Source organism: Xylaria bambusicola (genome assembly GCF_022495145.1).
Source record: "Xylaria bambusicola strain CBS 139988 unplaced genomic scaffold F5B22scaffold_11, whole genome shotgun sequence".
Lineage (NCBI taxonomy): Eukaryota > Fungi > Ascomycota > Sordariomycetes > Xylariales > Xylariaceae > Xylaria > Xylaria bambusicola.
In genome coordinates, this window is record NW_025953564.1 from 34,015 (window position 1) to 57,510 (window position 23,496).

Sequence of the window (23,496 nt, forward strand, 5' to 3'; positions counted from 1 at the left end):
AGACAACCTACCAGTATGGTTGGACTCAAGTGGAGACGAAAGGACAACACCCGGAACGGATACTTGCGTATGCAAGTTACGAAGGGGCTACGTAATAATATTACGTATATGTGCTGTCTCCAGAGCCGAGGATTCTATCCTTCGGGTCCTCCTTTTGTATACAGGTGACCGGGACACTAGTCTTGCGACCCGCTCTGTCCCAATACCCTTTTCCATGGAGTATCTTCTATCTTCACATCGTATATCCAACAATAGCTAGCTAAAGGTTGATTTTAAGGACTAGCTATATACTTAAATTACTGACCTAAGTATGGCTGACTATTTACATAGGATATTTATATAGTTATATTAACATCCCTTCATCCGTCTTTTCGTTTATTAGATGGTAGAAACTCGTTCTGATTCCATGGTCCTATGTCGCGGGATAGCTCTACTATCCTAGTATCCTGTTCTCGCAGGATCTACGATCCTTGATTCTTCCCTTCGAGACGTACTGCGTCTTCCCCGCATTGGCCGTCCCAATAGGTCACTTAGTGTAGGTCTGTAACACCTTGCCAACAGTAAACTCAATAGTCATATTGTGTGCTCGCGGGTATAGTGACATACATCCCTCTTCCAAGTTCTATCTCCCCGCTTGCAGTGTCTCTTTTCGGTAGGTGTTGATCATATTATCATACTTGTCTACTAGATGAATATATTCGTCTCTAGTATTATTGTGCCTTATATCTTGTTTTCCTTGAGCTATCTAGAGTTCTGTGCTTCATCTAAGCTGGGCTTAAATCTATCCTTACTCTTCAAATAAATCCACATCGTCTTATCGGCACATTTATATGTTCAATCCCAACACACTCACCATGGCGTACACAGAAGACCAGCAGCAAATTGGGCGTCAGCATGAAAAGTCTTCTAAATGGCTTAGACTAAAGATCGTACGTGAGCGCTCCAAGCCAGATCCTGACTTGGCGATGTTAGCTGCTCTATTGAAAGCCCACTGGCTTCTCATCACCTCAGCTCTGGGCAAGAAGAATGAGCAACGTCATTCGAACTTGAGACAGGGTCATAGATCAAAAGGAACTGCGTCTCTGTGGTTTGATACCGCGCAATTCTACTTCGCGGCCAATATGTTCGGCCTTCTGAAGGGTCAGACAACATGTGTGGTTTCCCCTCGTGTCCTCTTGTCCTGTATGAACACCTGGGAAGAAACACAGGCGTGGAGTCGGCTACTCGCAGATACACCAACTGACACTATGGGCGACGAACATTTCCGCCTGATGGGTCGCTTCCAGAGCTACGGTCATGCTGCACCTGATACGTTCGAGGTGATAGCTCTCGAAGCATTCGAGCAGCGACTGGCACTTTCTCGCAAATACGGCACTTGGTTCGCCGAGCAAGTTTCTCCAGGCTGGCAGCGTGGAAGTCCACGGAAATGTTACCTGGAGCGCTGGAACGGCACTTACGATCGCCTCGTCTGGAGCTTCGGAATTCAAGGTCATCATCGTGCTGATCAGATCTGGCACCTCATGAAAGAACGCCTTCCGCGCGAAAATGAAGATATTACGCGCGAGTTTCCGCAAGACATCACCGACATAGAGCCCGCACTACGCCCAGAGACCATAGCGGTCCGTTCATGGACCTTTCCTTACCACGGCTTGTTTTTCTCTATCTACGAAGACCGGCGTGGGAATTTCTTTCTATGTCACGCCAAAAGCCATGACATCCCTGCCATAGTTCGCCCACGACTAGCTACACTATGGAATGCGACGCTCGACCGACTTCAGCCGTATGCTGAGCGTTTACGTTGTCTTGCAGAGTTTGAGTGGCTCTGGTACTGGACCAACCCTTTCGTGCGCGGTGGTGCCACCACTGGTGGAGTGCTCTCGGTTTTCTTGCAAAGGTCCCTCCTTAGCGAAGGGTTGCACATCAACGTCCCTGATCATTTTGTGATGCAGGATTTGTACGCTCTTAGCAGCGATTGGCGCTTCTATGTCTGTGAACGGGTCGCCAAGTTGTCGTCTAAAGGGAAGCACGCCAGTATTACCGTTGACGAGCGTTCAGCCTTGAGCGTAGTTACGTTATGATATGTTTCTAGTCATACGAAAAACGTTTCTATGTAGTATGTCCTCGGGCTCTCGGGGCAACCTGAACTACAAGGGATTGACTGGCTATCACACTTGGGTGGAGTCAAGGGTAAATTGAGGTCCGAAGTTCCTTCTACATATTTAGCACACCGCTCAATTGCATGTCAGATAGAAACCTAGCTAGCTAGAGCACACGATACTACTCTGACTTGATCCCTTGCACGTCCTGCAGGGCCTGCTGGAACACAGCAGGACGAGACTGGCTCATTGACTCATAAACCTATCATTTGACACAAGAGTTCTAAGATTTCACCTTCCAAATCAACGTCGCCGCCCCAGTAACAATCACCCCTAGCGCCAATGCCAGATTCTTCCAAGCTTTAGCGGAGTCTTGCATGAGACTCTCGAGTACTTTCGCCACGACCTCTTCCAGTGCATTCCTATTCGGGTATTCCTCATCAGGGATGTCTTTGCCGAGGAACTTGCAGAGTGGCCCCCAGCCATCCTGTACTTTGAATTCAAGCACCTTGTCAGATCCCATGTCTTTGGTGAGACCTCTGAGCATGGCGTAATGATCGCGGTATGTGTCTTTTGCATATTTCCTGTAGTCCCCCCTCCACAGCCCCCCGTAAGTCAGACGATGCTCGTTCACGTTGACCCAGAACATCCTAGCGTGAAACCACACGAGGAGAGGGTGAACCCATCCGGCGCGCTTCTCCGCCGTGCTCCACGAGTTGATGACGCTGCGATGCCATGCCTCCACATCTTCACGGTAGTTGATAATGATCTTCGCCTCGGGGTAGGCTTTGATCAGCTCCTCAGCGAACTCGCATGCTGGCGCGTCTGTCACTGCCTCGCAGTGGCCGATGACACGATCAAAATCGCCACGTGTAATCGGCTTGCCTGAAGTTTTAAGGGACCAAAGATGAACCCAATTCACACAATCACGGGCATCGGCAATGTGGTCAAATCCATGGTAGACGTAATTGTATCCAAGCGTGGTGAGAGCAACTCGCAGAGAGTCGGTGGCGGTTCTTGGTAGGCCCAGACAAAGTATGTGCATTTGTTTGGTCCTTTTGCGCTCTTGAGGCTTCAGAGGGTAAACCCACTGGTATAGAGTGTCAAGGGCCATTGTGTCTTTGCTGGTCATGGGGATATAAAACAAGGATGAAAGAAACAATCCTTTAAGACTATTTCTACCTGAGAGACAAAAGAGTATGTACTAACTAAAAAGGAATTAAATAGTTATTAGTAAATGATGCCTTCGCAATCCTTTTGGTTTATTACAAATCTAGTGGTTTATTAGTCTTAAAGAACACATCATACACGCAAGTGAATCAACCAAGCAAGCTGACCAATCGTTTAACCCATACGAAAACGTCAATACACTATTACATGATAAATCAATAACGGTACGAAAATTGATCAAGAACACAACACTACTAAAAATCCGGGGAAGGTAATAACGAGCACAATCTGTGTGTACGTGTACTTGGATCATGGTCGGCCTAAACCAGCCTCAATAATTAAGCTCTCACCTGTCCAGGCTATCAAATTTGTGTAAACAATCGGCCCTTTGACAGCAAGTAAGAATATGCATTGGCTATTACCCCACACAATAAAACTGCGGGGTATAGACTTGTCTAAGGCGGTACCGAGGGGGATCCACGAACTCCGTAGGATTGACGTGTATCAGATGAGACAATACGATGCAGGGCATACCCAGCTAGTTCAGCAATGCCGATGTACTGAGACATACCTAGTAGTTAAGCGATGTAGCTTCTACACTAGGGTAATCTGTATAGCTCACCTACTTGGTTTAGTGTATGCGGGATCGCTGAATCTAACCACCGCTAAACAAAGAGCGGGACTTCCCGCAGCCCCCCCGCAAAAGCCTCAGCCGAAGTGCCCATTTTTACCACCTGCAGTGTGATGGAAGGCACGCCATGCCGTATATATAGTACCTACCAGTACTATAGCCCTACTAGGAACTCTCCCATCTACATAGTCAATCCAATCCAATCCATACAATGCCCTGACATGCAGTCTAACCAGTCGATCCACCAGCGCAATGTTACTCCTGCTCCTGCAACTACACCGCCGCCAAGACCGTATTCGCATGTACCTGTACGTTGAAACAACGCGTCGTCGGTGTGCAGGGAGTTTCTCGGTGTGTAACGTAGCCTTTTTTTTTGGGTACGAGCAGAGTACGAGGGGTGAAAATAGCGGGAAATTGTACCTAATCAAGCAAACATTACACACCATAATCTCACTTGTGTAACAGCACGCGTTGAATATCCACGGACACTGCACGGATAGGCGGTGAGAAGATGCTGAGAGCGTACATTACACACCATAATCTTACTTGTGTAACACCACGCGTTGAATATCCACAGATAGGCGGTGAGAAGGATGCTGAGAGCGTACCTAGCAGATAAATTCCGCTTTTTGTCCCAAATATACAAAGTTTCGTACATCGAGATCATCATTTTCACTAAGAACTTGTCTGAACGTTGCAACTACGGCTGAAAATTCCTGAAAATGACCTTCGTCGTTGCTTACACCAATCCTAGTAGAGACATATGGAAGTCCGAGCAGTCCGAGATGCGAGAGTTGGGGCATGGAGCTCACTGGACTGGTCCTGAAAGGCGTGCATGATTGTGTGAATGTTCTAAGCTGAATACATACGCAATAAAGGCTAAGATGTATTTAAGGGTAAATAGCTGTAAGACTGCTGTATAAAGTTGTTCACACACTGTGCATTGGTGAGATCAATACTTCTTGGAGTCACCTGGTACTTACCTTACTTACTTGTAGATCTTCTCCCGATGTAACACTAGAGCATCTACCTAACCTGGCTATCGTGGCCGTTTCGCAATACTAGAGACAGAACCTGCCGCAATGTTTAGGTAACATATCTGCATAGTATTAGATCTCTTGAAACTGCGCTGGAGGATGTATCTACCTAGATACCTTCAAATTCCTAATACTGAATCGATCGCCGTATTCATCTCCATCTTGGATTACTTGTTTCTATGATTAGGGACTATTAAATGGTATCTAAAGTTTTATTCTGCAATAGAAAAGAGCAGTCAACACTTCCTATTACAAGAGCGGATGGCGATGGCTGTGGCGAGGGTGATGGCTTCATGTACTAAATGTACTTCTTACATGGGGTTATAGGCACCTATGACAGGCCCCGTGCTTAGCATTGCCATTTAGGGCATACTTGTGGCTAACAGGTGCGGCAGGGTGAAAACGGGTATGCAATGGATTGGAGTCGCTATCACCCAAGAGACTCGCCCTAAAACTATTACCCCTTTGTAAAACAAATTCTAGAAGTTGTAACCAGATTCTGGCCACTTAGCATTCAGTGAGAAAAGATGACCACCAAGCAAACCGAACAGCATACTGCTGATGAAAGATCACATCTGATTGCATCCTGTGACAGTCAAGTGACGACTTCAGAGGACTACCAAACAATCGGTGATGTTGAGTCATTGTATGGAAGTGAACGCAACAGCGAACATGGAGAAGAAAGGTACAGCCGTGCTTTCGTTGCTCAAGTCGTGGGGGCACTATTGATAGGTGAGTGCCGCTAATATACATTCATGGCAGAGAATGACGCTGTGAAACTTAAGACGCTTATGAACATCAGGTGTTTTCACGTCCAACGTAGATGGGTCGCTCGTCCTTGCTACCCATCCAGTCATTTCGTCGGAGTTTCACGACCTCGAAGATTCAAGCTGGTTGTTTATCAGTTTCTGGCTTGCTGGTGCTGCTACCCAGTCATTGGTATGGAACCCTATGAATCACAGACCAAGGCGTACACTGATTGATTTTCAAAGTACGGAAAGATTTGCGACATTTATGGTCGAAGGACTATACTTGTCATTAGTTATGGCCTTTTTGCCGTTGGATGGTACGAGCCATCTTCCCTCACACCTTCGATCCTCTCTGTCTGACCCAAGTTTAGTGCTGTGATGTGAGTTATCTATCTAAAGGCGAAACAGTATGAAAATCAAAGTCTCACAATGTCATTCTGTAGCGGTCTTGGTCAGTCTATGTGGCAAATCATTCTTGGTCGCGCCTTATCCGGCTCTGGGCAGGCTGGCATGTGGGTTTTGGCAGCAGTCGTCATCACTGGTCAGTTACATAATAAGACCTTTCTTTGGCTCAAAAGGTACTCTTTTGATTCTAATGATTACAGATCTGGTCCCTCTGAGAGACGTTGCTCCCTGGCAAAGCTATCTAAATGTAATCGCAACAATAGGACGAAGTTTTGGGGGTCCATTTGGCGGGTGGCTTGTTGATGTAGTCGGCTGGAGATGGTACGTATCACTTGTTTCTTATAATTGAATAGAGCAAGCATATTCAAACGTGCTTTAGGTCATTCCTTGGGCAGGTCCCTATCTTTATAGTCGCAACGGTACTCTGTTTGGTTGTATTCTCAAGATTTCAGCCACCCCAGCAAGGAGGGGACTCAGATAATGCAGTCCCTCGGGGCAATCTATCTCAAATTGCAAGGATCGATTTCGTTGGGCTTATAACTCTTGGGCTAGGGATTCTAAGCCTCATGTTACCTCTCGAGATTGGAGGCCACAAGATTCCTTGGTCCCACCCTACCATATTCATCTTATTGGCGATTGGAACCTTACTTCTCGGATTGTTCGTTCTGGCCGAGACCCGTTTGGCCAGAGAACCTATCTTTCCTTTGAGATTGTTGCGAAGTCGCCAGGCGTTATTAGGGTACCTTATAGTGGGATGTATTCTTGCGGCACAGTCAGGAGTAAGTTTTGTGAACGGTGTGCAGAAGAAAAAGTGACTTACCCACTCCAGATGGTATTCACAATACCCGTATATTTCCAAGTTACCCAAAGGTCATCTAGCACGCTTGTGGGAGCACGTTTATTTCCGGCTGTTGCTGGTAATGCAATCGGTGGTATTCTTTCCGGACATTTGATCCGCAGGTGAGTCTCAAGCTCCGGAGACGCCGACGATCCCCAGCTTACATGATCCAGGACTGGACGATACAAGTTGTTGGCAATATTCGCGTCGTTAACCTCAGCTCTTAGCTATTTGCTGATGGTAATTCGGTGGAAAGGAGACACCAGTTGGGCCGAGTCATTATACATATTCCCAGGGTACTTAAACTCCCCCAAAATAGTGGCCTAACGTTGATACTGATCGAAGCAGCGGGCTAGGGTGTGGTATCATACAGAGTGCGGTGTTCATTGCCATTCAAACTTCTATCGATCCCAAAGACAAGGCACCAGGTATCTCGGGCTTCTTCTTAGCAACACAAGTCGGCACCGTCATAGGAACCTCTGCTGTTAGTGCTTTAATGATTGGGGGCTTGCAACAATCATTGAGGGCTAGGCTCATCGCGCAGGGGCTATCTCAACCCGAGTTGAACGAAGTGAGTCAAATTAATCAATTGAAATTTTACGATCTCGGCTAATCATGGTAACAGATTCTCAGGCAAGCAGCCACTAGCGTAGAATATCTTGACAAGACGACAAGACCAATCGCGAGGGCTATCGAGGCATCGTACGTTACTGGTCTGGAATACGGTCATGGTAAGTGTCCTTAAATAATCACACTGTACGTGGCTTACGAGAGAATACAGCCTTTTCCTTTGGTAGCTCCATCATTGCATTTTGTGCCGCATTACTACTTCGAGAGCGGAAATTGGAGTCGTGAAGCGCACATAACCGGCTTGCAATCTCTAAACCATCTCTTTCTGTAGCTAGAGCGAGAATCGCGGTGATATATCTGATCGCTTTCGCAAGTAGAGGTAGCAGTGGGAACTGGCCGTGTAAGCGCCCTTCCACTGTTGGATGTGACATTTGTTCGTCCCATTGAGGAGTGCAGAGTATTACTTTCTGTCAACGTATTACAGGATAGATAGCAGGCTACCAATACTGATTATGTGTAATATGAGAGCACTGGATTTTGCATTCATTCCATGTCAGAGCTATAAAATGGAGAGAGTTGAAGACTATTCTTGTACCACCCATCTGTTTTCTTTTCCTCATTCAAATACACACATAATACATCCCTAGGTTCTTATCACTGAAGCTTCACTTGTGGCCTTCAATCATATCAAGCCTAGAAACTTAACAGAATGATTATAAATGTCACTTACAACATATCAGTAGTGAAGTGTTGAAATACTAGGTTAATTATGAGTGGTAATATACGGTATAGTATATTGCCCTTGAGGAACAGTCTAGGTACAGTAGTGTAGGAGGGTACCTCCATTTATATAGACAGATGTATGTGGGTCGTTGTACCTAGCTACCGGCTTTACATGTCCGAGACATAATTCCAACATGAAGTTTAAGTTGCACAATATTCGCCACTCTTCAAGAGCTTGCTGGCTTGGGAGAAATGCAGCTCCAAATCATTTTCAACACGCATTTACCATTGAGCCTAATTGGTTGAAGGGCTTTACAAATTGTTTAATTCTATGCAGAAAAAGAAGAGACATATCATTCAACTTCAACCACCTCTCAGTCTCACCTAGTTCTACCGATGCAGGCAAAATACTCGCAAAAGTAAGGTGCGTCCACAGCCATGACACCACCACTGTCAAGAAGAGCAGCTGGTGGCCAGAATGAAGGGCCAACTCTATCAAGCAGACCTGGGTAGTTCGTCAAGCCAGGCGGCTCCGTGATGCCCCATGGGTTCCGGATGACTATGTACTGTCGGTTGCCGATGTTGCTCCAGCCAAGAATAGAATAGGCATGGTTCGCTACCAGGTTCGCGCCGCGGAACAGGTCACCCGATGCATGGGTCCAGGCGACCATCGGATCTTTCGTCCTGAAGTTGACAGAGCTCTGGCGCACCAGCCCGATCAGATCGTGATGGCTCTTAGTGAAGAAGTACTGTGGCTCGCGCCCATCTATTTGAGCCATTGCTTTGACAGGGTCACCATACGCGGTCTGTGTGATATCAGGGCGGTCAGGGCGTCCCCAGTACGGATCTTTTGCCGTAAACCACATTGCGAAAGCCTTCTCGTATAAGGCAGGCCAATAATCAGTTCCACCTGAAGAGCGACAGTAGATAGGCTCATTCATGGTCTTGTTGACCGGAACCTCGTAAGTAACCTTGAGGACTCGAGTCGCGGCATTGTTGCGACCGCCTTTGTCATGGAGCTCGACATCATGCCGGAACGGTTGGGCGCTGTCCTTGTCCTTTCGGTAAGGGGGTCCGTCGCCGCGGAAAACTTGGTGAATCACGGTAGGATCTGACCAGAATACTGAAGAGATAGCTGCAATCAACCAGGAGTTGCTGCACGCTCCTTGGATTGGCCCGTCATATTGGACGGTAGCGGGGCTATAGTCTGCAAATACGCTCGTGACATTCTTGTGTCGAGCTTCTAGATGGTTGATTTCCGACGCGAGGTTTTGAATGGAATTCTTGAAGTGATAGTTTTTGAAGACGACTTCATCGATATTTCGCCAAGCACACACGGGTGGGACGCCGAAACTCCGTTCGTCTTCTACACGAAAGGGGACGGCCAATTCGTTAATTGTCCTGGTGACAGCGCGGTTGGACAGGGTCTTGGCAATGGACCGAGCATCCAGTACCACATGGAGTTTGCCATTCTGGAGGCGAGCGGTCTTGACATTAATTTGACCGAGGGCCTTGAGGCCAACATACTCGAGGTCGCTGAGCTTCTGGATTCCGGAGAGGTCTGGTGTCTGAAGGTCCTTTTCCGGCAAGATTGTGATGTCTCGACGGCTGAGTTTCTCAGCACGTCGCTCTTCCACATTGAGCTCGAGACCGGCATAGAGTACTGAGTTGTTCCTCATATCAAAGAGCTCATCGTAGTCTGTCTGTAGAACGTCGGAGATGACCTTGGCAACATGCGTACTACCACAGTCTAGTCTGTGCCCCAGCATGGCCTCAACCAGCGCATAAGGATTTATGGCCCCGATATTGAGCTCAGAATCCTTAGGCGGCGGATCTGGTCGCAGCACCTGGCAAGTGGTGAGATTGCTTGCATTGTGACCTGTTACGAAATTGTAGTCTTCTGAAAACGTCTCAGATGAGCTTTCGGAGAAATCATCAGGACCAATCTTCTTGCCGGTCAAAGCTTCAAACAAAGCATACGGATCGACCTTATCCGACAAAGTCGATAATACGGCGATTTCCTTCGCCATCTCTAAGATTCTGAATGCTGGAACGGGGGATATTTTAGGGTTACATTCAACTGGTATACTTGATCCAAGTGGAGTGGGAAGACCGGTTTATATTACACGTGTTTCCAGCACTGGATAGAATTCTGGTGACACAAGAAGAAGAAATGGCAGCAGAGCGACTTGTATTGAAGATGAAAGACTTTGGTAGTACATTAGATAAATCCTATATTTCAGCAAACTGCAACGCTTTTCTATCATTCTAGTACATGGCACTTCTTACGGGCCGCTGACCCAGTGTGTCTGGCCCCAGCTAGGATAGGTCCCCGACCAAAACCCCTATGCCAGGTGTAAGAAACGGTCACGATCGCAAGCATGGGTGGGTGTGGGTGTTCTGGTGTTGCATAAGGAGAAGATCTAAGCTAAGTGCAGGATTAATTACTCCGAAGAAGTATTTATTCCGCCTGGTACAGTGTGTGGGCTACCCTAATCGCTTACATAGTACACTCAATACATACTCAGCCCAGAACCTTCTCCTGATCCATCTGGCAACATGGCTGCACTAGCTAGACTGTTATGCCAACACCATGTCAGACCAGGTCATACCTTGGTCGCTCTTCACCTTTACCCAAGACATACCAAAACATACCTGTCGACTTACTATCGTTGTACAATGTATGCTGACCTATGAGATTCATACTCCCATGACGAAAATCGCCTCTATCTCAATGCAGGTTAAGGCCGCGCCTGGTGACGACCCTTGTTTGCTAATCACTCGCTAATAGTCGAGTTTCCTTCCAAAGTGACTTAAATAGTAGGTAGGTATTACTGTATCTGTACTGTAGAACTGCAGGCTTCAGATTATCCACTGTATCCCGGCATTTACGTTGCTCGTGTTCAGGTTACAATCCCGGATAGACGCGAGGGGCTTCGAAATTGGAATCAGAGGTCAGACATCATGCGGAACTATGCTTGAGAAGTTACGTAATAACGAAATGTACTACCTAGGTGGGTGTACGGACAGATACGGCGTACTACGCAAGCGAGTACCATAGTTCACTGGCAGGGGGGTGTGGGCCTGCATAAAGGCACTGTACATAGTAAGTAGTGATGAACAGGGGTGAAGGTAACTACCTAGGTACACATATGCCTACCGGTAGTGTACTGCTACCTTGGCCTTTGCCAAGAACTGGGGTGGCCCAGCATTACGGGCTGAACCGTTTATGTGCCGGCAGGATGCGGTGTAGGGGCCCAGAAAGTGAAGCAGGGTACTCCGCACATGTAAGGGTACTTTAGTTAAAATCACAAGAACTATGTTTCTGAAATTGATAAAAAAAGCTACCGAGTAAACTAGCAAGGTGCGCTATTATACGTGCTGACATATATAGCAGTACTACTAGGTAGTTGAGTACCAACATTCTGCGTCCCGTAGACGCCTTAGTAATACTGCAGGCAATTGGAACTTGTGGTCTCATGTGTGCCTAAGTTGAACTGCCTTTACGTGAATGCAGTGCGTCAGACCCGAGCGGCGAGATTACCCTTCCAAAGACGCCAGTCAGGTATTGTCAACGCTTTGCATTGGTATCTACCATGTTTATAACAACCGCTGTAACTGTTGGGCTTCAGACATTGACTCTGCTTGCCGAAGGAGCTCGTACTTTCTCTGATGACCAACACGATCAAGTTCCCTTGGTGCAACTTGGCGCTGGTCATGATAATGGGGCGAAAAGGCCCAACATCATCTTCATTCTAACCGACGACCAAGATGTTCAGATGCAGTCACTAGACTATATGCCTCGGTTGAAGCAGCACCTGCTTGATAGGGGAACATTTTATAAACGACACTATTGCACGACAGCTATCTGCTGTCCTGCTCGTGTGACCCTCTGGACTGGTCGTGCAGCTCACAACACGAATGTTACCGACGTGAGCCCCCCGCATGGTAATGTTTTCCAAAATGACAGGCCACTATTTCTGGACTCACGGCTAACTAGGTGATCAGGTGGATTTCCTAAATTCTTGAGTCAAGGTTTCAATGACAGGTATCTCCCGGTGTGGTTACAGAACCAGGGCTACAACACCTATTACGCAGGGAAACTGTTCAATGCACACACCATAGACAACTATAACTCACCGCACGCAGCTGGATGGAATGGCTCTGTATGCCAACCAGATTATAACGATGTATCAACTTTTTGGCTGACATCCCTTTGTTAGGACTTTCTCCTAGATCCTTTTACTTACTCCTACATGAACAGCACATATCAGCGCAACAAGGAACCCCCTGTCAGCTACGAAGGTTCATATACGACCGATGTGCTTGCGGAGAAAGCGCTTGGCTTTCTTGACGAAGCTGTGAGCTTCAACGCCCCATTCTTTCTTGGGATTGCTCCCATAGCGCCCCACTGTAATGTCTGGGAAAATGCCCCAAGTGATGACGCGACGGAGAGCTCCAGAAAGGGCAGAGTCAGAGTAACAGGAGAGCTCAAAGATTTGGTGTTTACGCCGCCTGTCCCGGCCGAGCGTCACAAGGACCTTTTCAAGGACGTCAAAGTACCCAGGACCAAGAACTTCAATCCAGATAGTCCTTCGGGGGCCAACTGGATGCTACAGTTGCCGCAGTTTAACCAGGATAGCATGGACCTCTACGACCACTTCTACCGGTCCCGCCTTCGTGCCTTGCAATCAGTGGATGAGTTGGTCGAGAGTGTGGTCGAGCGGCTCCAGGAGCTGGACATCCTGGAGAATACGTACATCATCTACACATCTGACAACGGATATCATATCGGTCAACATCGGCTTCCACCGGGGAAGACGTGTGGTATCGAAGAGGATATCAACGTCCCGCTCATTATCCGGGGACCTCATGTCCCGGAAAATCATGTTACAGAAATTGTCACAACGCATACAGACATAGCGCCAACTTTAATCGGACTCATCGGCGTTCGGAGTCCCGTAGATGCCCAGTTCGACGGGATAGCCATACCCCTGACGCGCAATGCTTTAGAAGAAGCCGCGATGAATCGCCATGAACACGTTAACGTCGAGTTCTGGGGGATCGGGGTTAATGAAGGGAAGATTCACCCAACCGCCGAGAGCCTCTTTGCGAACAACACGTACAAGGCGCTCCGCATCGTGAGCGATTCGTGGAATCTCTACTACTCCGTATGGTGTACAAACGAACATGAGCTGTACGATCTTAATGTGAGCAAAAGCCATAGTTATCCCCCTCTCCCATACCATTTGTAACTAACACACAATACTATACTAACATGTCAACCCCAAGGCCGACCCAGGGCAGCTAAACAATCTCTTGACATTGCCGTCGAGAGCTACATCATCGCACGAGTTGAACGGTCACCCTATTGACGAAGTCGTTGCTCGGCTTGACTCATTGCTACTCGTTTTAAAGTCATGCAAAGGAGAAAGCTGCGTCCGCCCGTGGGAATCTCTTCACCCAGAGGGCAATGTGCACAATCTGGATGACGCGCTGTCTACCACGTTTGATGAATTCTACCTCCGGAGACAGGTCAAGGTGTCATTTGATCGGTGCGAGCTTGGCCATATACTGGACGCTGAAGGACCGCAGTTCGACGAAGTTGGAATGGTCTATCGAAACAGTTTTTCGTGGTCTGCGTGGGTTTGAATACCTATGAGGTATGAACAATGTTTGCGCATAGAGTAGCAAAGCTTCAAAGAAGACGTATTAAATGTGACCGCAGCACGCTAAAAATGGGAATTAGAGTGGGCGTTCTTCAGTCATAGCGTCAAGACATATGTTAGCTCCCAAGGCCTGTTGACTCACTTGAGTTTGTGGTAATGTCGTGTGGGTCTGGTCTTCGATTTCTACCTCCCAATTATGAAGCCAACATGTCCCATGTCCCTCGCGAGAGCGTTGATAAGTTATTGGTGTGTTTTCTTATGTTAGTAAGTTGTAATGTTTAAAGCGAGTCTTGTGGATCTTGTTGAATTTTCTAGTCCCTTTAGAGCTGCGAGCAGATAATATCTATACCTTTTACATCACTTTTAAGAAAGTATCCGGCGCTCATAGCTCCTGAGCTACTTCCTTGAACCTTTGATAGTATTAGGGTTTGAGGGAAACTACCAAGACACTTTTCTTTGAGAGTATAAACGCACATATAACTAGATTGAGCAGAGGAGGACGCTATGGCACAACATCATCCTCAGCATCATAAGTATGCATCTGTCGCGGAAAAAAAAGACGCCGTTAATCCGTGCAAGATTAACGGCCTTTACATGGCATGCCCACTCCGCGACAGCATCTCACTCATATCTTCCATTCCATCATTATACACTGAACGACAAAGAATTATCAGTCTTTGGACACTCTATACTAGCCGGATCGTGCTGTATACAAGCAACTCCTACAAGGTGAGTAGCTAGCTACACGAATAATCCTAAGTATCGTCTTATCATCTGCAACATACTCTGGATCCAACATCACCTTACGCGCATATTGACCGCGATGCCTTGGCTGGGCTCGTGAGCTGATCTTATTTGCGAACGATTTGATCAAACATAGTTGAAGAATGAAGCTGGCGAATAAAGGGACAACGACCCTGCGAAATCAATGATTGGGTGAGCAATAGTATCATCTCAAGACTCAAGTCAAACATTATTATCTACGTCAGTAACTTCTTTGTAACGACTTGGCTCACTTAGGAAAGAAGCAAATTAATAGCGTCTACTCTATCTTGCTATGTCCTAGATAATTGGATATGAAGTCAAGTTCTAAATGATACGTAGACAACGACGGACCGGGAGCCGGTTGTGTTGGCAAAGGGTCCACTCTAAGTCGCTACCCCGCAGAATCTGTGTCACATACTGACCGTGTACAATACCTACTGTACAGTACGGAGTAGTTACTCCTGTTTAAGCAACAGATTTGGGGGGCGGGGGGCTCTGCTAGATCTGCGGCCAAGATGGCCTACCTCCGCTGATGCAAGTTATACTAGGTATGGGCCTGTAGCAAGGAGCCTCGGGCTCTACTCGGGCGCCTAAGGCGGGGGTTTTTGGAGCCCAAATATATGTACCTGTACTTAGGTACTTAAATGCCTATGTACTTCAGCTTCGCCCCTCCCCCCCCATTTGCTCCACTTTGGGGACGTCTCTACTAACCCTTTTAATACCTAGGTACTCTGTACCTACCTCGTCAAGGCGGTGTAAAATAAAACTGGCGCTCTCAAAACAACGTTTTGCACATATAGAAGTGACCGTTTTTTCTTCCACTGCCTCGCTCGCCTACCTATAGTACTATGTACTTACCCACCTAGTGTAGAGGCAAACCTCCGTACATGTAGGTAGGTATTCTACACTGTTCTGCAGCTCTTGATTCCCCCGCCAACCAGAGGCCTTGAAACTCGAGATCTGGGGGAAATGAGAGACAGAAAACGACGAGAGAAAAGATCGGTCCCAGGCTAACTTCAGGCATAAAGATTGTTCATCCCCCGCTGTAATTATGTCATTACACCCTTCCCTCGCTTCTTAGTACCATAACTGAGAATTGACGTTTCATTGCATCCCGCTTCAGAATTTGACGTTCTACGGCAGAGTTACGTTTAAACTTTTCTCATCGATTGCATCAACGAACTAAGCTCTACATTCTATTAGTGCCAGCCATTTTGGAATCAGTTGGTCTTCTACTAACTAGTAGCTATCTTGGGCTGCCTAGTTGTGATAAAACGTCGGGACAGTAGCGCCTCATCTTACGATCCCGAATAATTTTCTTAACATCCTCACTGTAACTATTTCAGAGTCTTTGATAGAGAGCTATCAATCAAGCGTCAGCATCGAAGACCATGGCCTCTACCGCCATTTCCCCAGAGACGCAAAGCGATCTGGGCGAGTCTGCTCTGACAACCGTTTACCATGACACAATACGGTTCTTCCTCAATGGCACTCAAGTGGTGCTCGATGAAATCGATCCAGAGGTAACGCTTCTGGAATACATCAGGGGTATTGGCCTGACGGGAACAAAACTGTACGTACAACCCATTTATTGACTCTGATTTGGAAGGTTATACCGCAGCCTACATATCACCCTTGACATAAAAAAAAGAGCAATACTCACAAATTCTAATTTAGTGGTTGCTCCGAAGGCGGATGTGGTGCCTGTACAGTTGTGATCAGCCAGTACAATCCAACTACCAAACAGATATACCATGCTAGCGTGAATGCATGTCTAGCACCCCTCGCGAGCGTCGATGGAAAACACGTAATCACTGTCGAAGGCATTGGCAATGTCAAGAACCCACACCCTGTTCAGGAGCGAATCGCTAAGAGCAATGGGAGCCAGTGCGGGTTTTGTACCCCTGGTATCGTCATGAGCTTATACGCCCTGCTGAGGAATAACGAGAGTCCTACCGAGTACGAAATCGAGGAAGCATTTGACGGAAATCTCTGTCGTTGTACAGGCTATCGGCCCATTCTTGATGCTGCCCAAACTTTCAGTGTGAAGAATGCATGCGGAAAGAGCTCTGCCAACGGGGGTTCAGGCTGTTGCATGGAGAATGGCAGTCGTGCGGATGGAGGGTGCTGTAAGAACGGGGACATGGACAACAGCCAGCTTATCAAGCAATTCACGCCACCAGGTTTTATTGAGTATAACCGAGATACCGAGCTCATATTCCCTCCATCTTTAAAGAAGCATAAGTTTCGCCCACTATCTTTTGGAAACAAGAGAAAGAGATGGTATCGCCCAGTTACACTTGATCAGCTTCTTAATATCAAGCACGTATATCCAAACGCTAAGATCATTGGAGGAAGCACCGAAACTCAAATTGAGATCAAGTTTAAGGCTTTGCAATATCCAATATCGATCTTTGTCGGAGACATTCCTGAATTACGACAGTATAGTTTTAAAGAGGACTATGTTGAGGTGGGCGGAAATGTTATTCTTACCGACCTTGAGACTATCTGTCAAAAGGCGATAGAGCATTACGGCAAAGCGAGGGCTCAAGTTTTCGAGGCTGCATATAAACAACTCAAGTATTTTGCCGGAAGGCAAATCCGAAATGTTGGAACTCCAGCAGGCAACTTGGTTACGGCGTCTCCAATTTCTGATCTGAACCCAGTGTTCATGGCATCGAACTCTATTCTGATTGCTAGGTCTCAAAGCAAAGAGACCGAGTTGTCCATGGCGACATTTTTTACAGGCTACAGACGAACCGCCCTAGACGAAGACGCCATTATTACATCAATCCGCATCCCACTAACACGCGAGAAGGGAGATTACTTCAGAGCGTACAAGCAAACGAAGAGAAAAGACGATGACATTGCCATCGTCACTGGTGCGCTCCATGTACGCTTGGACCAAAAGGGTATTGTCGAGTACTGTAATCTTGTCTATGGTGGTATGGCCCCGTTCACTACTGCAGCAAAGAATGCGAATGCATACCTTGAAGGGAAAATGTTTGCTCATCCAGGAACCCTTGAGGGTACTATGAACTCGCTCGAGTTAGACTTTGATCTCGTCTTCAGCGTTCCTGGAGGCATGGCCTCTTACCGAAAGTCTTTAGCTCTCGGGTTCTTCTATCGCTTTTATCAGGATGTACTGTCAGAAATCAGCTTAGACAGTACACATGGTGACAGCGAAGTCGTTGAAGAACTAGAGAGGGTCTTGTCAACTGGGTGGAAAGATGAGGCGGCGACATTCGAATATGTTCAAGAGTTCGTTGGGAAAGCTGCCAATCACGTCGCTGCCCTGAAACAAGTCACCGGTGAGGCACAATATACCGACGATATCCCCCCTTTAAATAATGAACTCCATGCCTCGATCCTGTTTTCTACCCGAGCACACGCCAAGATTATCTCTATCGATTACTCTGCTACCCTCGATATTCCTGGAGTGATTGACGTTGTTGACAAGAACGACCTACACAATCCAGATGACAACCATTGGGGAGCACCAATTGCTGACGACCGTTTCTTTGCCGAGGATGAGGTCTTCGCTGCCGGCCAGCCAATAGCAGTTGTACTAGCGACCTCAAAGGCGAGATCGATAGATGGCGTACGCGCCGTAAAGATTCAATACGAAGATCTGCCCGCTATATTTACAATGGAGGAAGCTATTGAGAAAGATAGCTTTCACAATTGGTCAAATAGCATTCAAAAAGGTGATGTTGAGGATGCTTTTAAAACTTGTGATCACGTCTTCACGGGAGTGACGCGAATGGGTGGGCAGGAACATTTTTATCTTGAGACTAACGCTTGTGTGGCTATTCCGAAACCTGAGGATGGCGAAATGGAAATATGGACGAGCAGCCAAAATCCCACAGAAAGGTATAGTCTTCTCTGATAGGGAGCACTCATAGATTCTAACTTAATATAGCCAGGCGTACGCCACGAAGATCCTCAACGTCCAGGCCAATAAAGTTGTCGTCCGTGTGAAACGCTTGGGCGGTGGGTTCGGTGGCAAAGAAACCAGATGTGTTCAGCTGAGCACTATGATGGCTTTGGCTGCGCAGAAAACCAAACGTCCAGTTAGATGTATGCTCAACCGCCATGAAGATATGGCAATGACTGGGCAACGTCACCCCTTCCTTACGAAGTGGAAAGTTGGCGTCAACAAGAACGGCAAACTTCAAGCATTGGACGCCGATGTGTTTAATAATGCTGGGTGGTCCTTCGATCTTAGTGCAGCCATTTGCGAGCGCTGCTTAACCCATATTGACAATTGCTACTTGATTCCGAACGTATATGTCCGTGGACGCATTTGTAAGACAAATGTTATGTCAAATACGGCATTTCGTGGGTTTGGAGGCCCTCAAGGCATGTTTATCACCGAATCTATTATATCAGAAGTGGCCGATCGATTGGACATTACGGCAGAAACGTTCCGTGAGCTCAATTTCTACAAAACTGATGAGATGACACATTTCAACCAAGCTTTACAAGACTGGCATGTACCATTAATGTACAAACAAGTGCAGGAAGAAGCAAACTACGCAAAGCGGCGAATAGCTGTTGACGACTTCAATCGAAAGAACAAATGGCGTAAGCGAGGTCTCGCATTAATACCAACCAAATTTGGCATCTCTTTTACTGCCTATTGGTGCAACCAGGCGGGTGCGTTAGTTCACATCTACCATGATGGATCGGTATTAGTTGCTCATGGGGGCACTGAGATGGGTCAAGGATTGCATACTAAAATGATTACAATTGCAGCTGAAGCACTTCAGGTCCCTATGGAAACGGTATATATTTCAGAAACGGCTACGAATACCGTTGCTAATACATCTTCCACTGCTGCTTCGGTTTCATCCGACCTAAACGGGTATGCTATCTGGAATGCATGTGAGCAAATAAATGCACGACTAGCTCCATATCGAGAGAAGCTGGGACCTAAAGCAACAATGAAAGAGCTTGCACAGGCGGCTTATTTCGATCGTGTCAATCTGAGCGCCAATGGCTTTTATAAAACGCCGGAGATTGGATACACATGGGGCGAGAATACAGGCAAAATGTTCTTCTATTTCACTCAGGGCGTCACTGCTGCCGAGGTTGAAGTTGACTGCCTCACTGGAACATGGACTTGCTTACGCGCTGATATCAAGATGGATGTCGGACAATCAATCAATCCCTCCATCGACTACGGCCAGATTCAGGGCGGATTTGTTCAAGGAATGGGTCTCTTTACAATGGAAGAGAGCTTATGGCTACGAAACGGTCCTTCGGCAGGTAACTTGTTCACGAAGGGGCCAGGCGCCTACAAAATCCCGGGATTTCGCGATATTCCCCAGGAGTTTAATGTTAGCCTTTTGAAAGGTGTGACGTGGGAAAATCTCCGGACTATCCAGCGAAGCAGAGGCGTTGGCGAACCACCCTTGTTTATGGGGAGTACAGTGTTCTTCGCCATCCGAGATGCCCTCAAGGCTGCGCGTGCAGACTACGGCGTCAAAGCCACGCTAGGGGCCGAAGGTGGTGAAAATGATGGTCTACTCAGGCTGGAAAGTCCGGCCACCCCTGAACGAATTAGACTGTCTTGCGTTGACCCGATTATGGAGCGGGCTCGCGTGGTACCTAAGCAAGGCGAAAAGAGCTTCTTCATTGCTATTTGAAAAATCAATATGTGTTGAGGTATATTAGCGGCAAGTCAATGGGAGGAGAATTTGAAATCTTTCACGCACTCATACCACATATGACATTGTACCTGACCTTTAAGATTCAACATACCCATAACGGATATAATTAGCTTTAGTTTTAAACCCAGTTTCCTGTTTATACTATAGTAAATTTCTATATTCTCTATCTTATATAACATTATAGCATTAACCCTAAATAGATTCCTCGTTATCAATTGATGGCTCACTTGTGCCTAGGGTGGACTTTTGCTGCAGTGGTTGCTTTAAGGAAAGCCAATCCATGAAAGCCGGTCCTGTAATAGATAGAGCGGCGGCAGCAACACCAATGTAGAATGTCTGTACGATTGCTTCGTTATAAGCCGCAAGGGTAGCTGGAAGTTGTTGGGGAGTGACGCTGGTCCTTAAGGCAGATGGACCCTGAGCAAAAAGAGAGATCGCATCGACTTCGGGGGCTTTCTTAGCTAAATGATGAATAAGTTGATTCTGGAAGACACTTTGCGCTACAGCCAGAAAGATCGAAGAAGAGAGTGTTCCCGTAAATGACAGAATTGAGGTAGCTATGGCCATATCCTCCAATGGAACAGCTACTTGGCCAATGAGGTTGACATTCTGGGAGCCAATCCCCACACCAATCGCCATAATCACCTGATACCCAAGCCAGTGCCCTATGGTTGAGTTGACCTTCAGAGTACTGAGCAAACCAGCACCGACAGCTGAGAGGATGGAGGACACAATGAGCAACGGAACGAATTGACCGAGTGCAGACGCCAATACACCACCGACTAGAGCAAATATAACTTGGCCAAGAATACTAGGTAAGGTTCGAACGCCCGAGTCTGTAGCTGACGTACCCTTGATTGCCTGGAACCAGATGGGGAGGTAATAAGTGAAGACGAAGACAGCAGCACCTAACCATACACCATACCATATGCCGCCGAGAATATTCTTGTTCCTCAAGATACGGGGAGGCACAGTAGCCAAGTCTTTCTGCCAAAGCTCTACACACCAAAAGATGACACCCAATACGCCGAAAACGACGAACAGGGCGATGATACGAGCACTACCCCATGGATATTTTGAACCACCCCATTGCAGCGCAAATAGTAAAGAAATGATACATGGGATAAGGAAAAAGAGCCCAGGTAAATCTAATTGTTTGATTTGTTGCTTCCATGGCAAGCATGATCGAGATGGTGTGGGTGTCAAGTGTGGGAGGAAGAGGAAAATGAATAGCAACGTAACTGCCCCGACGGGCAGATTAATGTAGAAACACCAGCGCCAAGTCACATGGTCAGAGAAAGCGCCTCCCAAGCTGAGTTTTATTAGAATTTTGTATGCAAGATTGAACATGATGAAATGACTTACATGGGGCCAACCACACTAGCAAGTCCGTGTACGCTCGCCAGGATACCAACATAGATCGGTCTTTGTTGTAAGGAGACTGTGTTAGCTACAATAAGAATGCAACCAACGTATACACCTGCCGCTCCAACACCAGATATGGTACGTCCAACGATAATAGCGTTTGAACTTGGAGCCGCTCCAGCAACAAGAGAACCAATCTCTAAGACAAAAACGGCAACTAGGAAAACCCATTTAACTGAGTACATTGTGTACAACTTGCCGTAAAGCAACTGTAAGGCGGAGACGGCAAATAGGTACGATGACCCATACCAGGCCACGTCATTAAACGAGTTGAATTCTTTGGTAATGGCTGGGATCGCTGTAGCTAAGATACTGCCATCCTGTATTACAGTGGGTAGTTAGCAGACACATACCATAACTACCGCTACCAGAATACTTCCCAAACTTACCAGAGCCACCAGGAACAGGGCAAAATTGATGCCGATAGTCAAGAGCGCCACTTTCCAGGACGGGGGATAATGAGACTCGCCCCCATCTACAGGAGATATCTCCTCAACAAGTTCACTTTTCTCCATATAAGCCTCCTTGTCATCGCCTTCGACTACTTGCTTCACTCCTGGCCGAGGCAGCGCTCGAATTTCCGGGGCGCTGGTATTTCCAAGTGCTCTGGGGTATTGCAGCGAGAAGGGCAGGGTTGTTGTCTCGCCTCCGGTAGGTATATTGGAATTTCCCACGGCCGACGCTGTGGCCTCGTTAGCCGTTGGCGTTGTCATTGCACAAGCACAATGGCTGGAGAGTCGCGTAGAGTCTGCTTGCAATCTTGCAAAAGCTGTTGCTGTAAATGTGACTTTCTCTGGATCACTTTTTCATCGAGTAGCTATAACTCAGATGAAGGTATGAAGGTGCCTGTTTCCAATAGAAAGGCATCGACATTAATACAAACAAATAGGAACAAAAATTCAATGAGCGGCAAGAGAGCGAGAGAAATTCTCCGGCGCCCCGAAATGTGTATTCGGTGCACCGGACTCGGAGACAGCCCCTGCGCTTGGCGTTCGGAGAACCCTTCGCCGAACCTGCCACCTAATTTTGTAACCGATTTGTTACTACTATCGCCGAACCTTCATAGCGCACTACATACTCCATGTGTATAATGTGTTATTTTAAACGTACGGATAATCCGTTGGACAAGTTTTGGCAGCTATTGTAAGCCTGGAATCGATGTGAATCGCTGTGAGTCTGTCGCTACTACACCATCCATGCAAAAGGTAGAAACAACGTCATCAAGTCAAGACCCTGCGCGTCTACATTCAACTATATTGTGCTGTAACAGTGTTCGTCTAACTTTTCCTTGTGCAGTTGTATTGATTGTCTAGAATTCCAGTAGTCTTTTGGGGTGGGGGGTTTAGTAATGCATCAAGTGAGCGTTTAGTTGATACCCTTTCGGGCCATCTCGGACAGCCTGATTCTCAGATGATTATGCCTCTTTAACCATCAATGAAAGGCTGAAATTCTTGGTCCGAACCTCTTCAGTCTCGCAAACTGTTCTACAGCCATCCTCACATAGAGATGCTTAACAATCTTTTTAGTCTATACCCATATGTGTCCCGAGGGCACAGGGAACTTGGTGAAAAGTTAATGCAGCTAATATTAGTCTCTCTGGCATGGAAGAATTTCGTGCAGATAGATGTGCACAAATAAGCAGTATCAAGATTCCTGTTGTTACAATCATGAAATCCTATTAAAAGATTCGAATAGATCGTCCTCCACACTCAGCTTCATGCATATTGTTACTTTTTGTACTGT

The 23,496-nt window shown here is 46.9% G+C and overlaps 7 protein-coding genes across 7 annotated transcripts; 4 read left to right on the forward strand and 3 right to left on the reverse strand.

Moving 5' to 3' along the window:
• Positions 1 to 854: 854 nt before the first annotated feature.
• Positions 855 to 2,078, forward strand: F5B22DRAFT_634971 (uncharacterized protein; the record flags this gene model as incomplete). Its single annotated transcript, XM_047977066.1, has 1 exon — positions 855 to 2,078. The coding sequence occupies one exon, from the start codon at positions 855 to 857 to the stop codon at positions 2,076 to 2,078; it is 1,224 nt and encodes a 407-aa protein (XP_047832699.1).
• A 301-nt stretch (positions 2,079 to 2,379) lies between these two features.
• Positions 2,380 to 3,210, reverse strand: F5B22DRAFT_644432 (uncharacterized protein; the record flags this gene model as incomplete). The annotated part of the gene is made up of 1 exon (XM_047978425.1): positions 2,380 to 3,210. One exon carries the CDS (start codon positions 3,208 to 3,210, stop codon positions 2,380 to 2,382), a length of 831 nt encoding a protein of 276 aa, XP_047832700.1.
• Positions 3,211 to 5,456: 2,246 nt separating this feature from the next.
• Positions 5,457 to 7,880, forward strand: F5B22DRAFT_653649 (major facilitator superfamily transporter). The gene is made up of 12 exons (XM_047979737.1): positions 5,457 to 5,666; positions 5,737 to 5,873; positions 5,927 to 6,000; positions 6,055 to 6,063; positions 6,127 to 6,224; positions 6,289 to 6,409; positions 6,468 to 6,867; positions 6,918 to 7,048; positions 7,100 to 7,222; positions 7,275 to 7,497; positions 7,552 to 7,657; positions 7,708 to 7,880. The coding sequence occupies exons 1-12, from the start codon at positions 5,462 to 5,464 to the stop codon at positions 7,779 to 7,781; spliced, it is 1,701 nt and encodes a 566-aa protein (XP_047832701.1). The 5' UTR covers positions 5,457 to 5,461; the 3' UTR covers positions 7,782 to 7,880.
• A 689-nt stretch (positions 7,881 to 8,569) lies between these two features.
• Positions 8,570 to 10,249, reverse strand: F5B22DRAFT_653655 (uncharacterized protein; the record flags this gene model as incomplete). The annotated part of the gene is made up of 1 exon (XM_047979738.1): positions 8,570 to 10,249. One exon carries the CDS (start codon positions 10,247 to 10,249, stop codon positions 8,600 to 8,602), a length of 1,650 nt encoding a protein of 549 aa, XP_047832702.1. The 3' UTR covers positions 8,570 to 8,599.
• A 1,347-nt stretch (positions 10,250 to 11,596) lies between these two features.
• F5B22DRAFT_597986 (alkaline-phosphatase-like protein) lies at positions 11,597 to 14,021 on the forward strand. Its single transcript, XM_047974334.1, has 4 exons — positions 11,597 to 12,167; positions 12,228 to 12,385; positions 12,443 to 13,429; positions 13,512 to 14,021. The coding sequence occupies exons 1-4, from the start codon at positions 11,816 to 11,818 to the stop codon at positions 13,869 to 13,871; spliced, it is 1,857 nt and encodes a 618-aa protein (XP_047832703.1). The 5' UTR covers positions 11,597 to 11,815; the 3' UTR covers positions 13,872 to 14,021.
• A 1,453-nt stretch (positions 14,022 to 15,474) lies between these two features.
• F5B22DRAFT_597988 (xanthine dehydrogenase) lies at positions 15,475 to 20,536 on the forward strand. Its single transcript, XM_047974335.1, has 4 exons — positions 15,475 to 15,546; positions 15,682 to 16,226; positions 16,331 to 18,526; positions 18,576 to 20,536. The coding sequence occupies exons 2-4, from the start codon at positions 16,045 to 16,047 to the stop codon at positions 20,302 to 20,304; spliced, it is 4,107 nt and encodes a 1,368-aa protein (XP_047832704.1). The 5' UTR covers positions 15,475 to 15,546; positions 15,682 to 16,044; the 3' UTR covers positions 20,305 to 20,536.
• F5B22DRAFT_47427 (MFS general substrate transporter) lies at positions 20,408 to 22,640 on the reverse strand. The gene is made up of 3 exons (XM_047972183.1): positions 22,143 to 22,640; positions 21,694 to 22,073; positions 20,408 to 21,640 (listed from the first exon to the last, which is right to left on the reverse strand). Exons 1-3 carry the CDS (start codon positions 22,464 to 22,466, stop codon positions 20,521 to 20,523), a joined length of 1,824 nt encoding a protein of 607 aa, XP_047832705.1. The 5' UTR covers positions 22,467 to 22,640; the 3' UTR covers positions 20,408 to 20,520.
• Positions 22,641 to 23,496: the final 856 nt, after the last annotated feature.

Coding starts and splice junctions, on each gene's coding strand:
- F5B22DRAFT_653649 (XM_047979737.1), top strand. CDS start 5,462: ATGACCACCAAGCAAACCGAACAGCATACTGCTGATGAAAGATCACAT. Junction 5,667..5,736: donor CGTGGGGGCACTATTGATAG/GTGAGTGCCGCT, acceptor TATGAACATCAG/GTGTTTTCACGTCCAACGTA. Junction 7,498..7,551: donor CTCAACCCGAGTTGAACGAA/GTGAGTCAAATT, acceptor TCATGGTAACAG/ATTCTCAGGCAAGCAGCCAC.
- F5B22DRAFT_597986 (XM_047974334.1), top strand. CDS start 11,816: ATGTTTATAACAACCGCTGTAACTGTTGGGCTTCAGACATTGACTCTG. Junction 12,168..12,227: donor CGACGTGAGCCCCCCGCATG/GTAATGTTTTCC, acceptor CTAGGTGATCAG/GTGGATTTCCTAAATTCTTG. Junction 13,430..13,511: donor ATGAGCTGTACGATCTTAAT/GTGAGCAAAAGC, acceptor GTCAACCCCAAG/GCCGACCCAGGGCAGCTAAA.
- F5B22DRAFT_597988 (XM_047974335.1), top strand. CDS start 16,045: ATGGCCTCTACCGCCATTTCCCCAGAGACGCAAAGCGATCTGGGCGAG. Junction 16,227..16,330: donor GGCCTGACGGGAACAAAACT/GTACGTACAACC, acceptor ATTCTAATTTAG/TGGTTGCTCCGAAGGCGGAT. Junction 18,527..18,575: donor AGCCAAAATCCCACAGAAAG/GTATAGTCTTCT, acceptor AACTTAATATAG/CCAGGCGTACGCCACGAAGA.
- F5B22DRAFT_47427 (XM_047972183.1), bottom strand. CDS start 22,466: ATGACAACGCCAACGGCTAACGAGGCCACAGCGTCGGCCGTGGGAAAT. Junction 22,074..22,142: donor CCCTGTTCCTGGTGGCTCTG/GTAAGTTTGGGA, acceptor ACTGTAATACAG/GATGGCAGTATCTTAGCTAC. Junction 21,641..21,693: donor GCTAGTGTGGTTGGCCCCAT/GTAAGTCATTTC, acceptor AATAAAACTCAG/CTTGGGAGGCGCTTTCTCTG.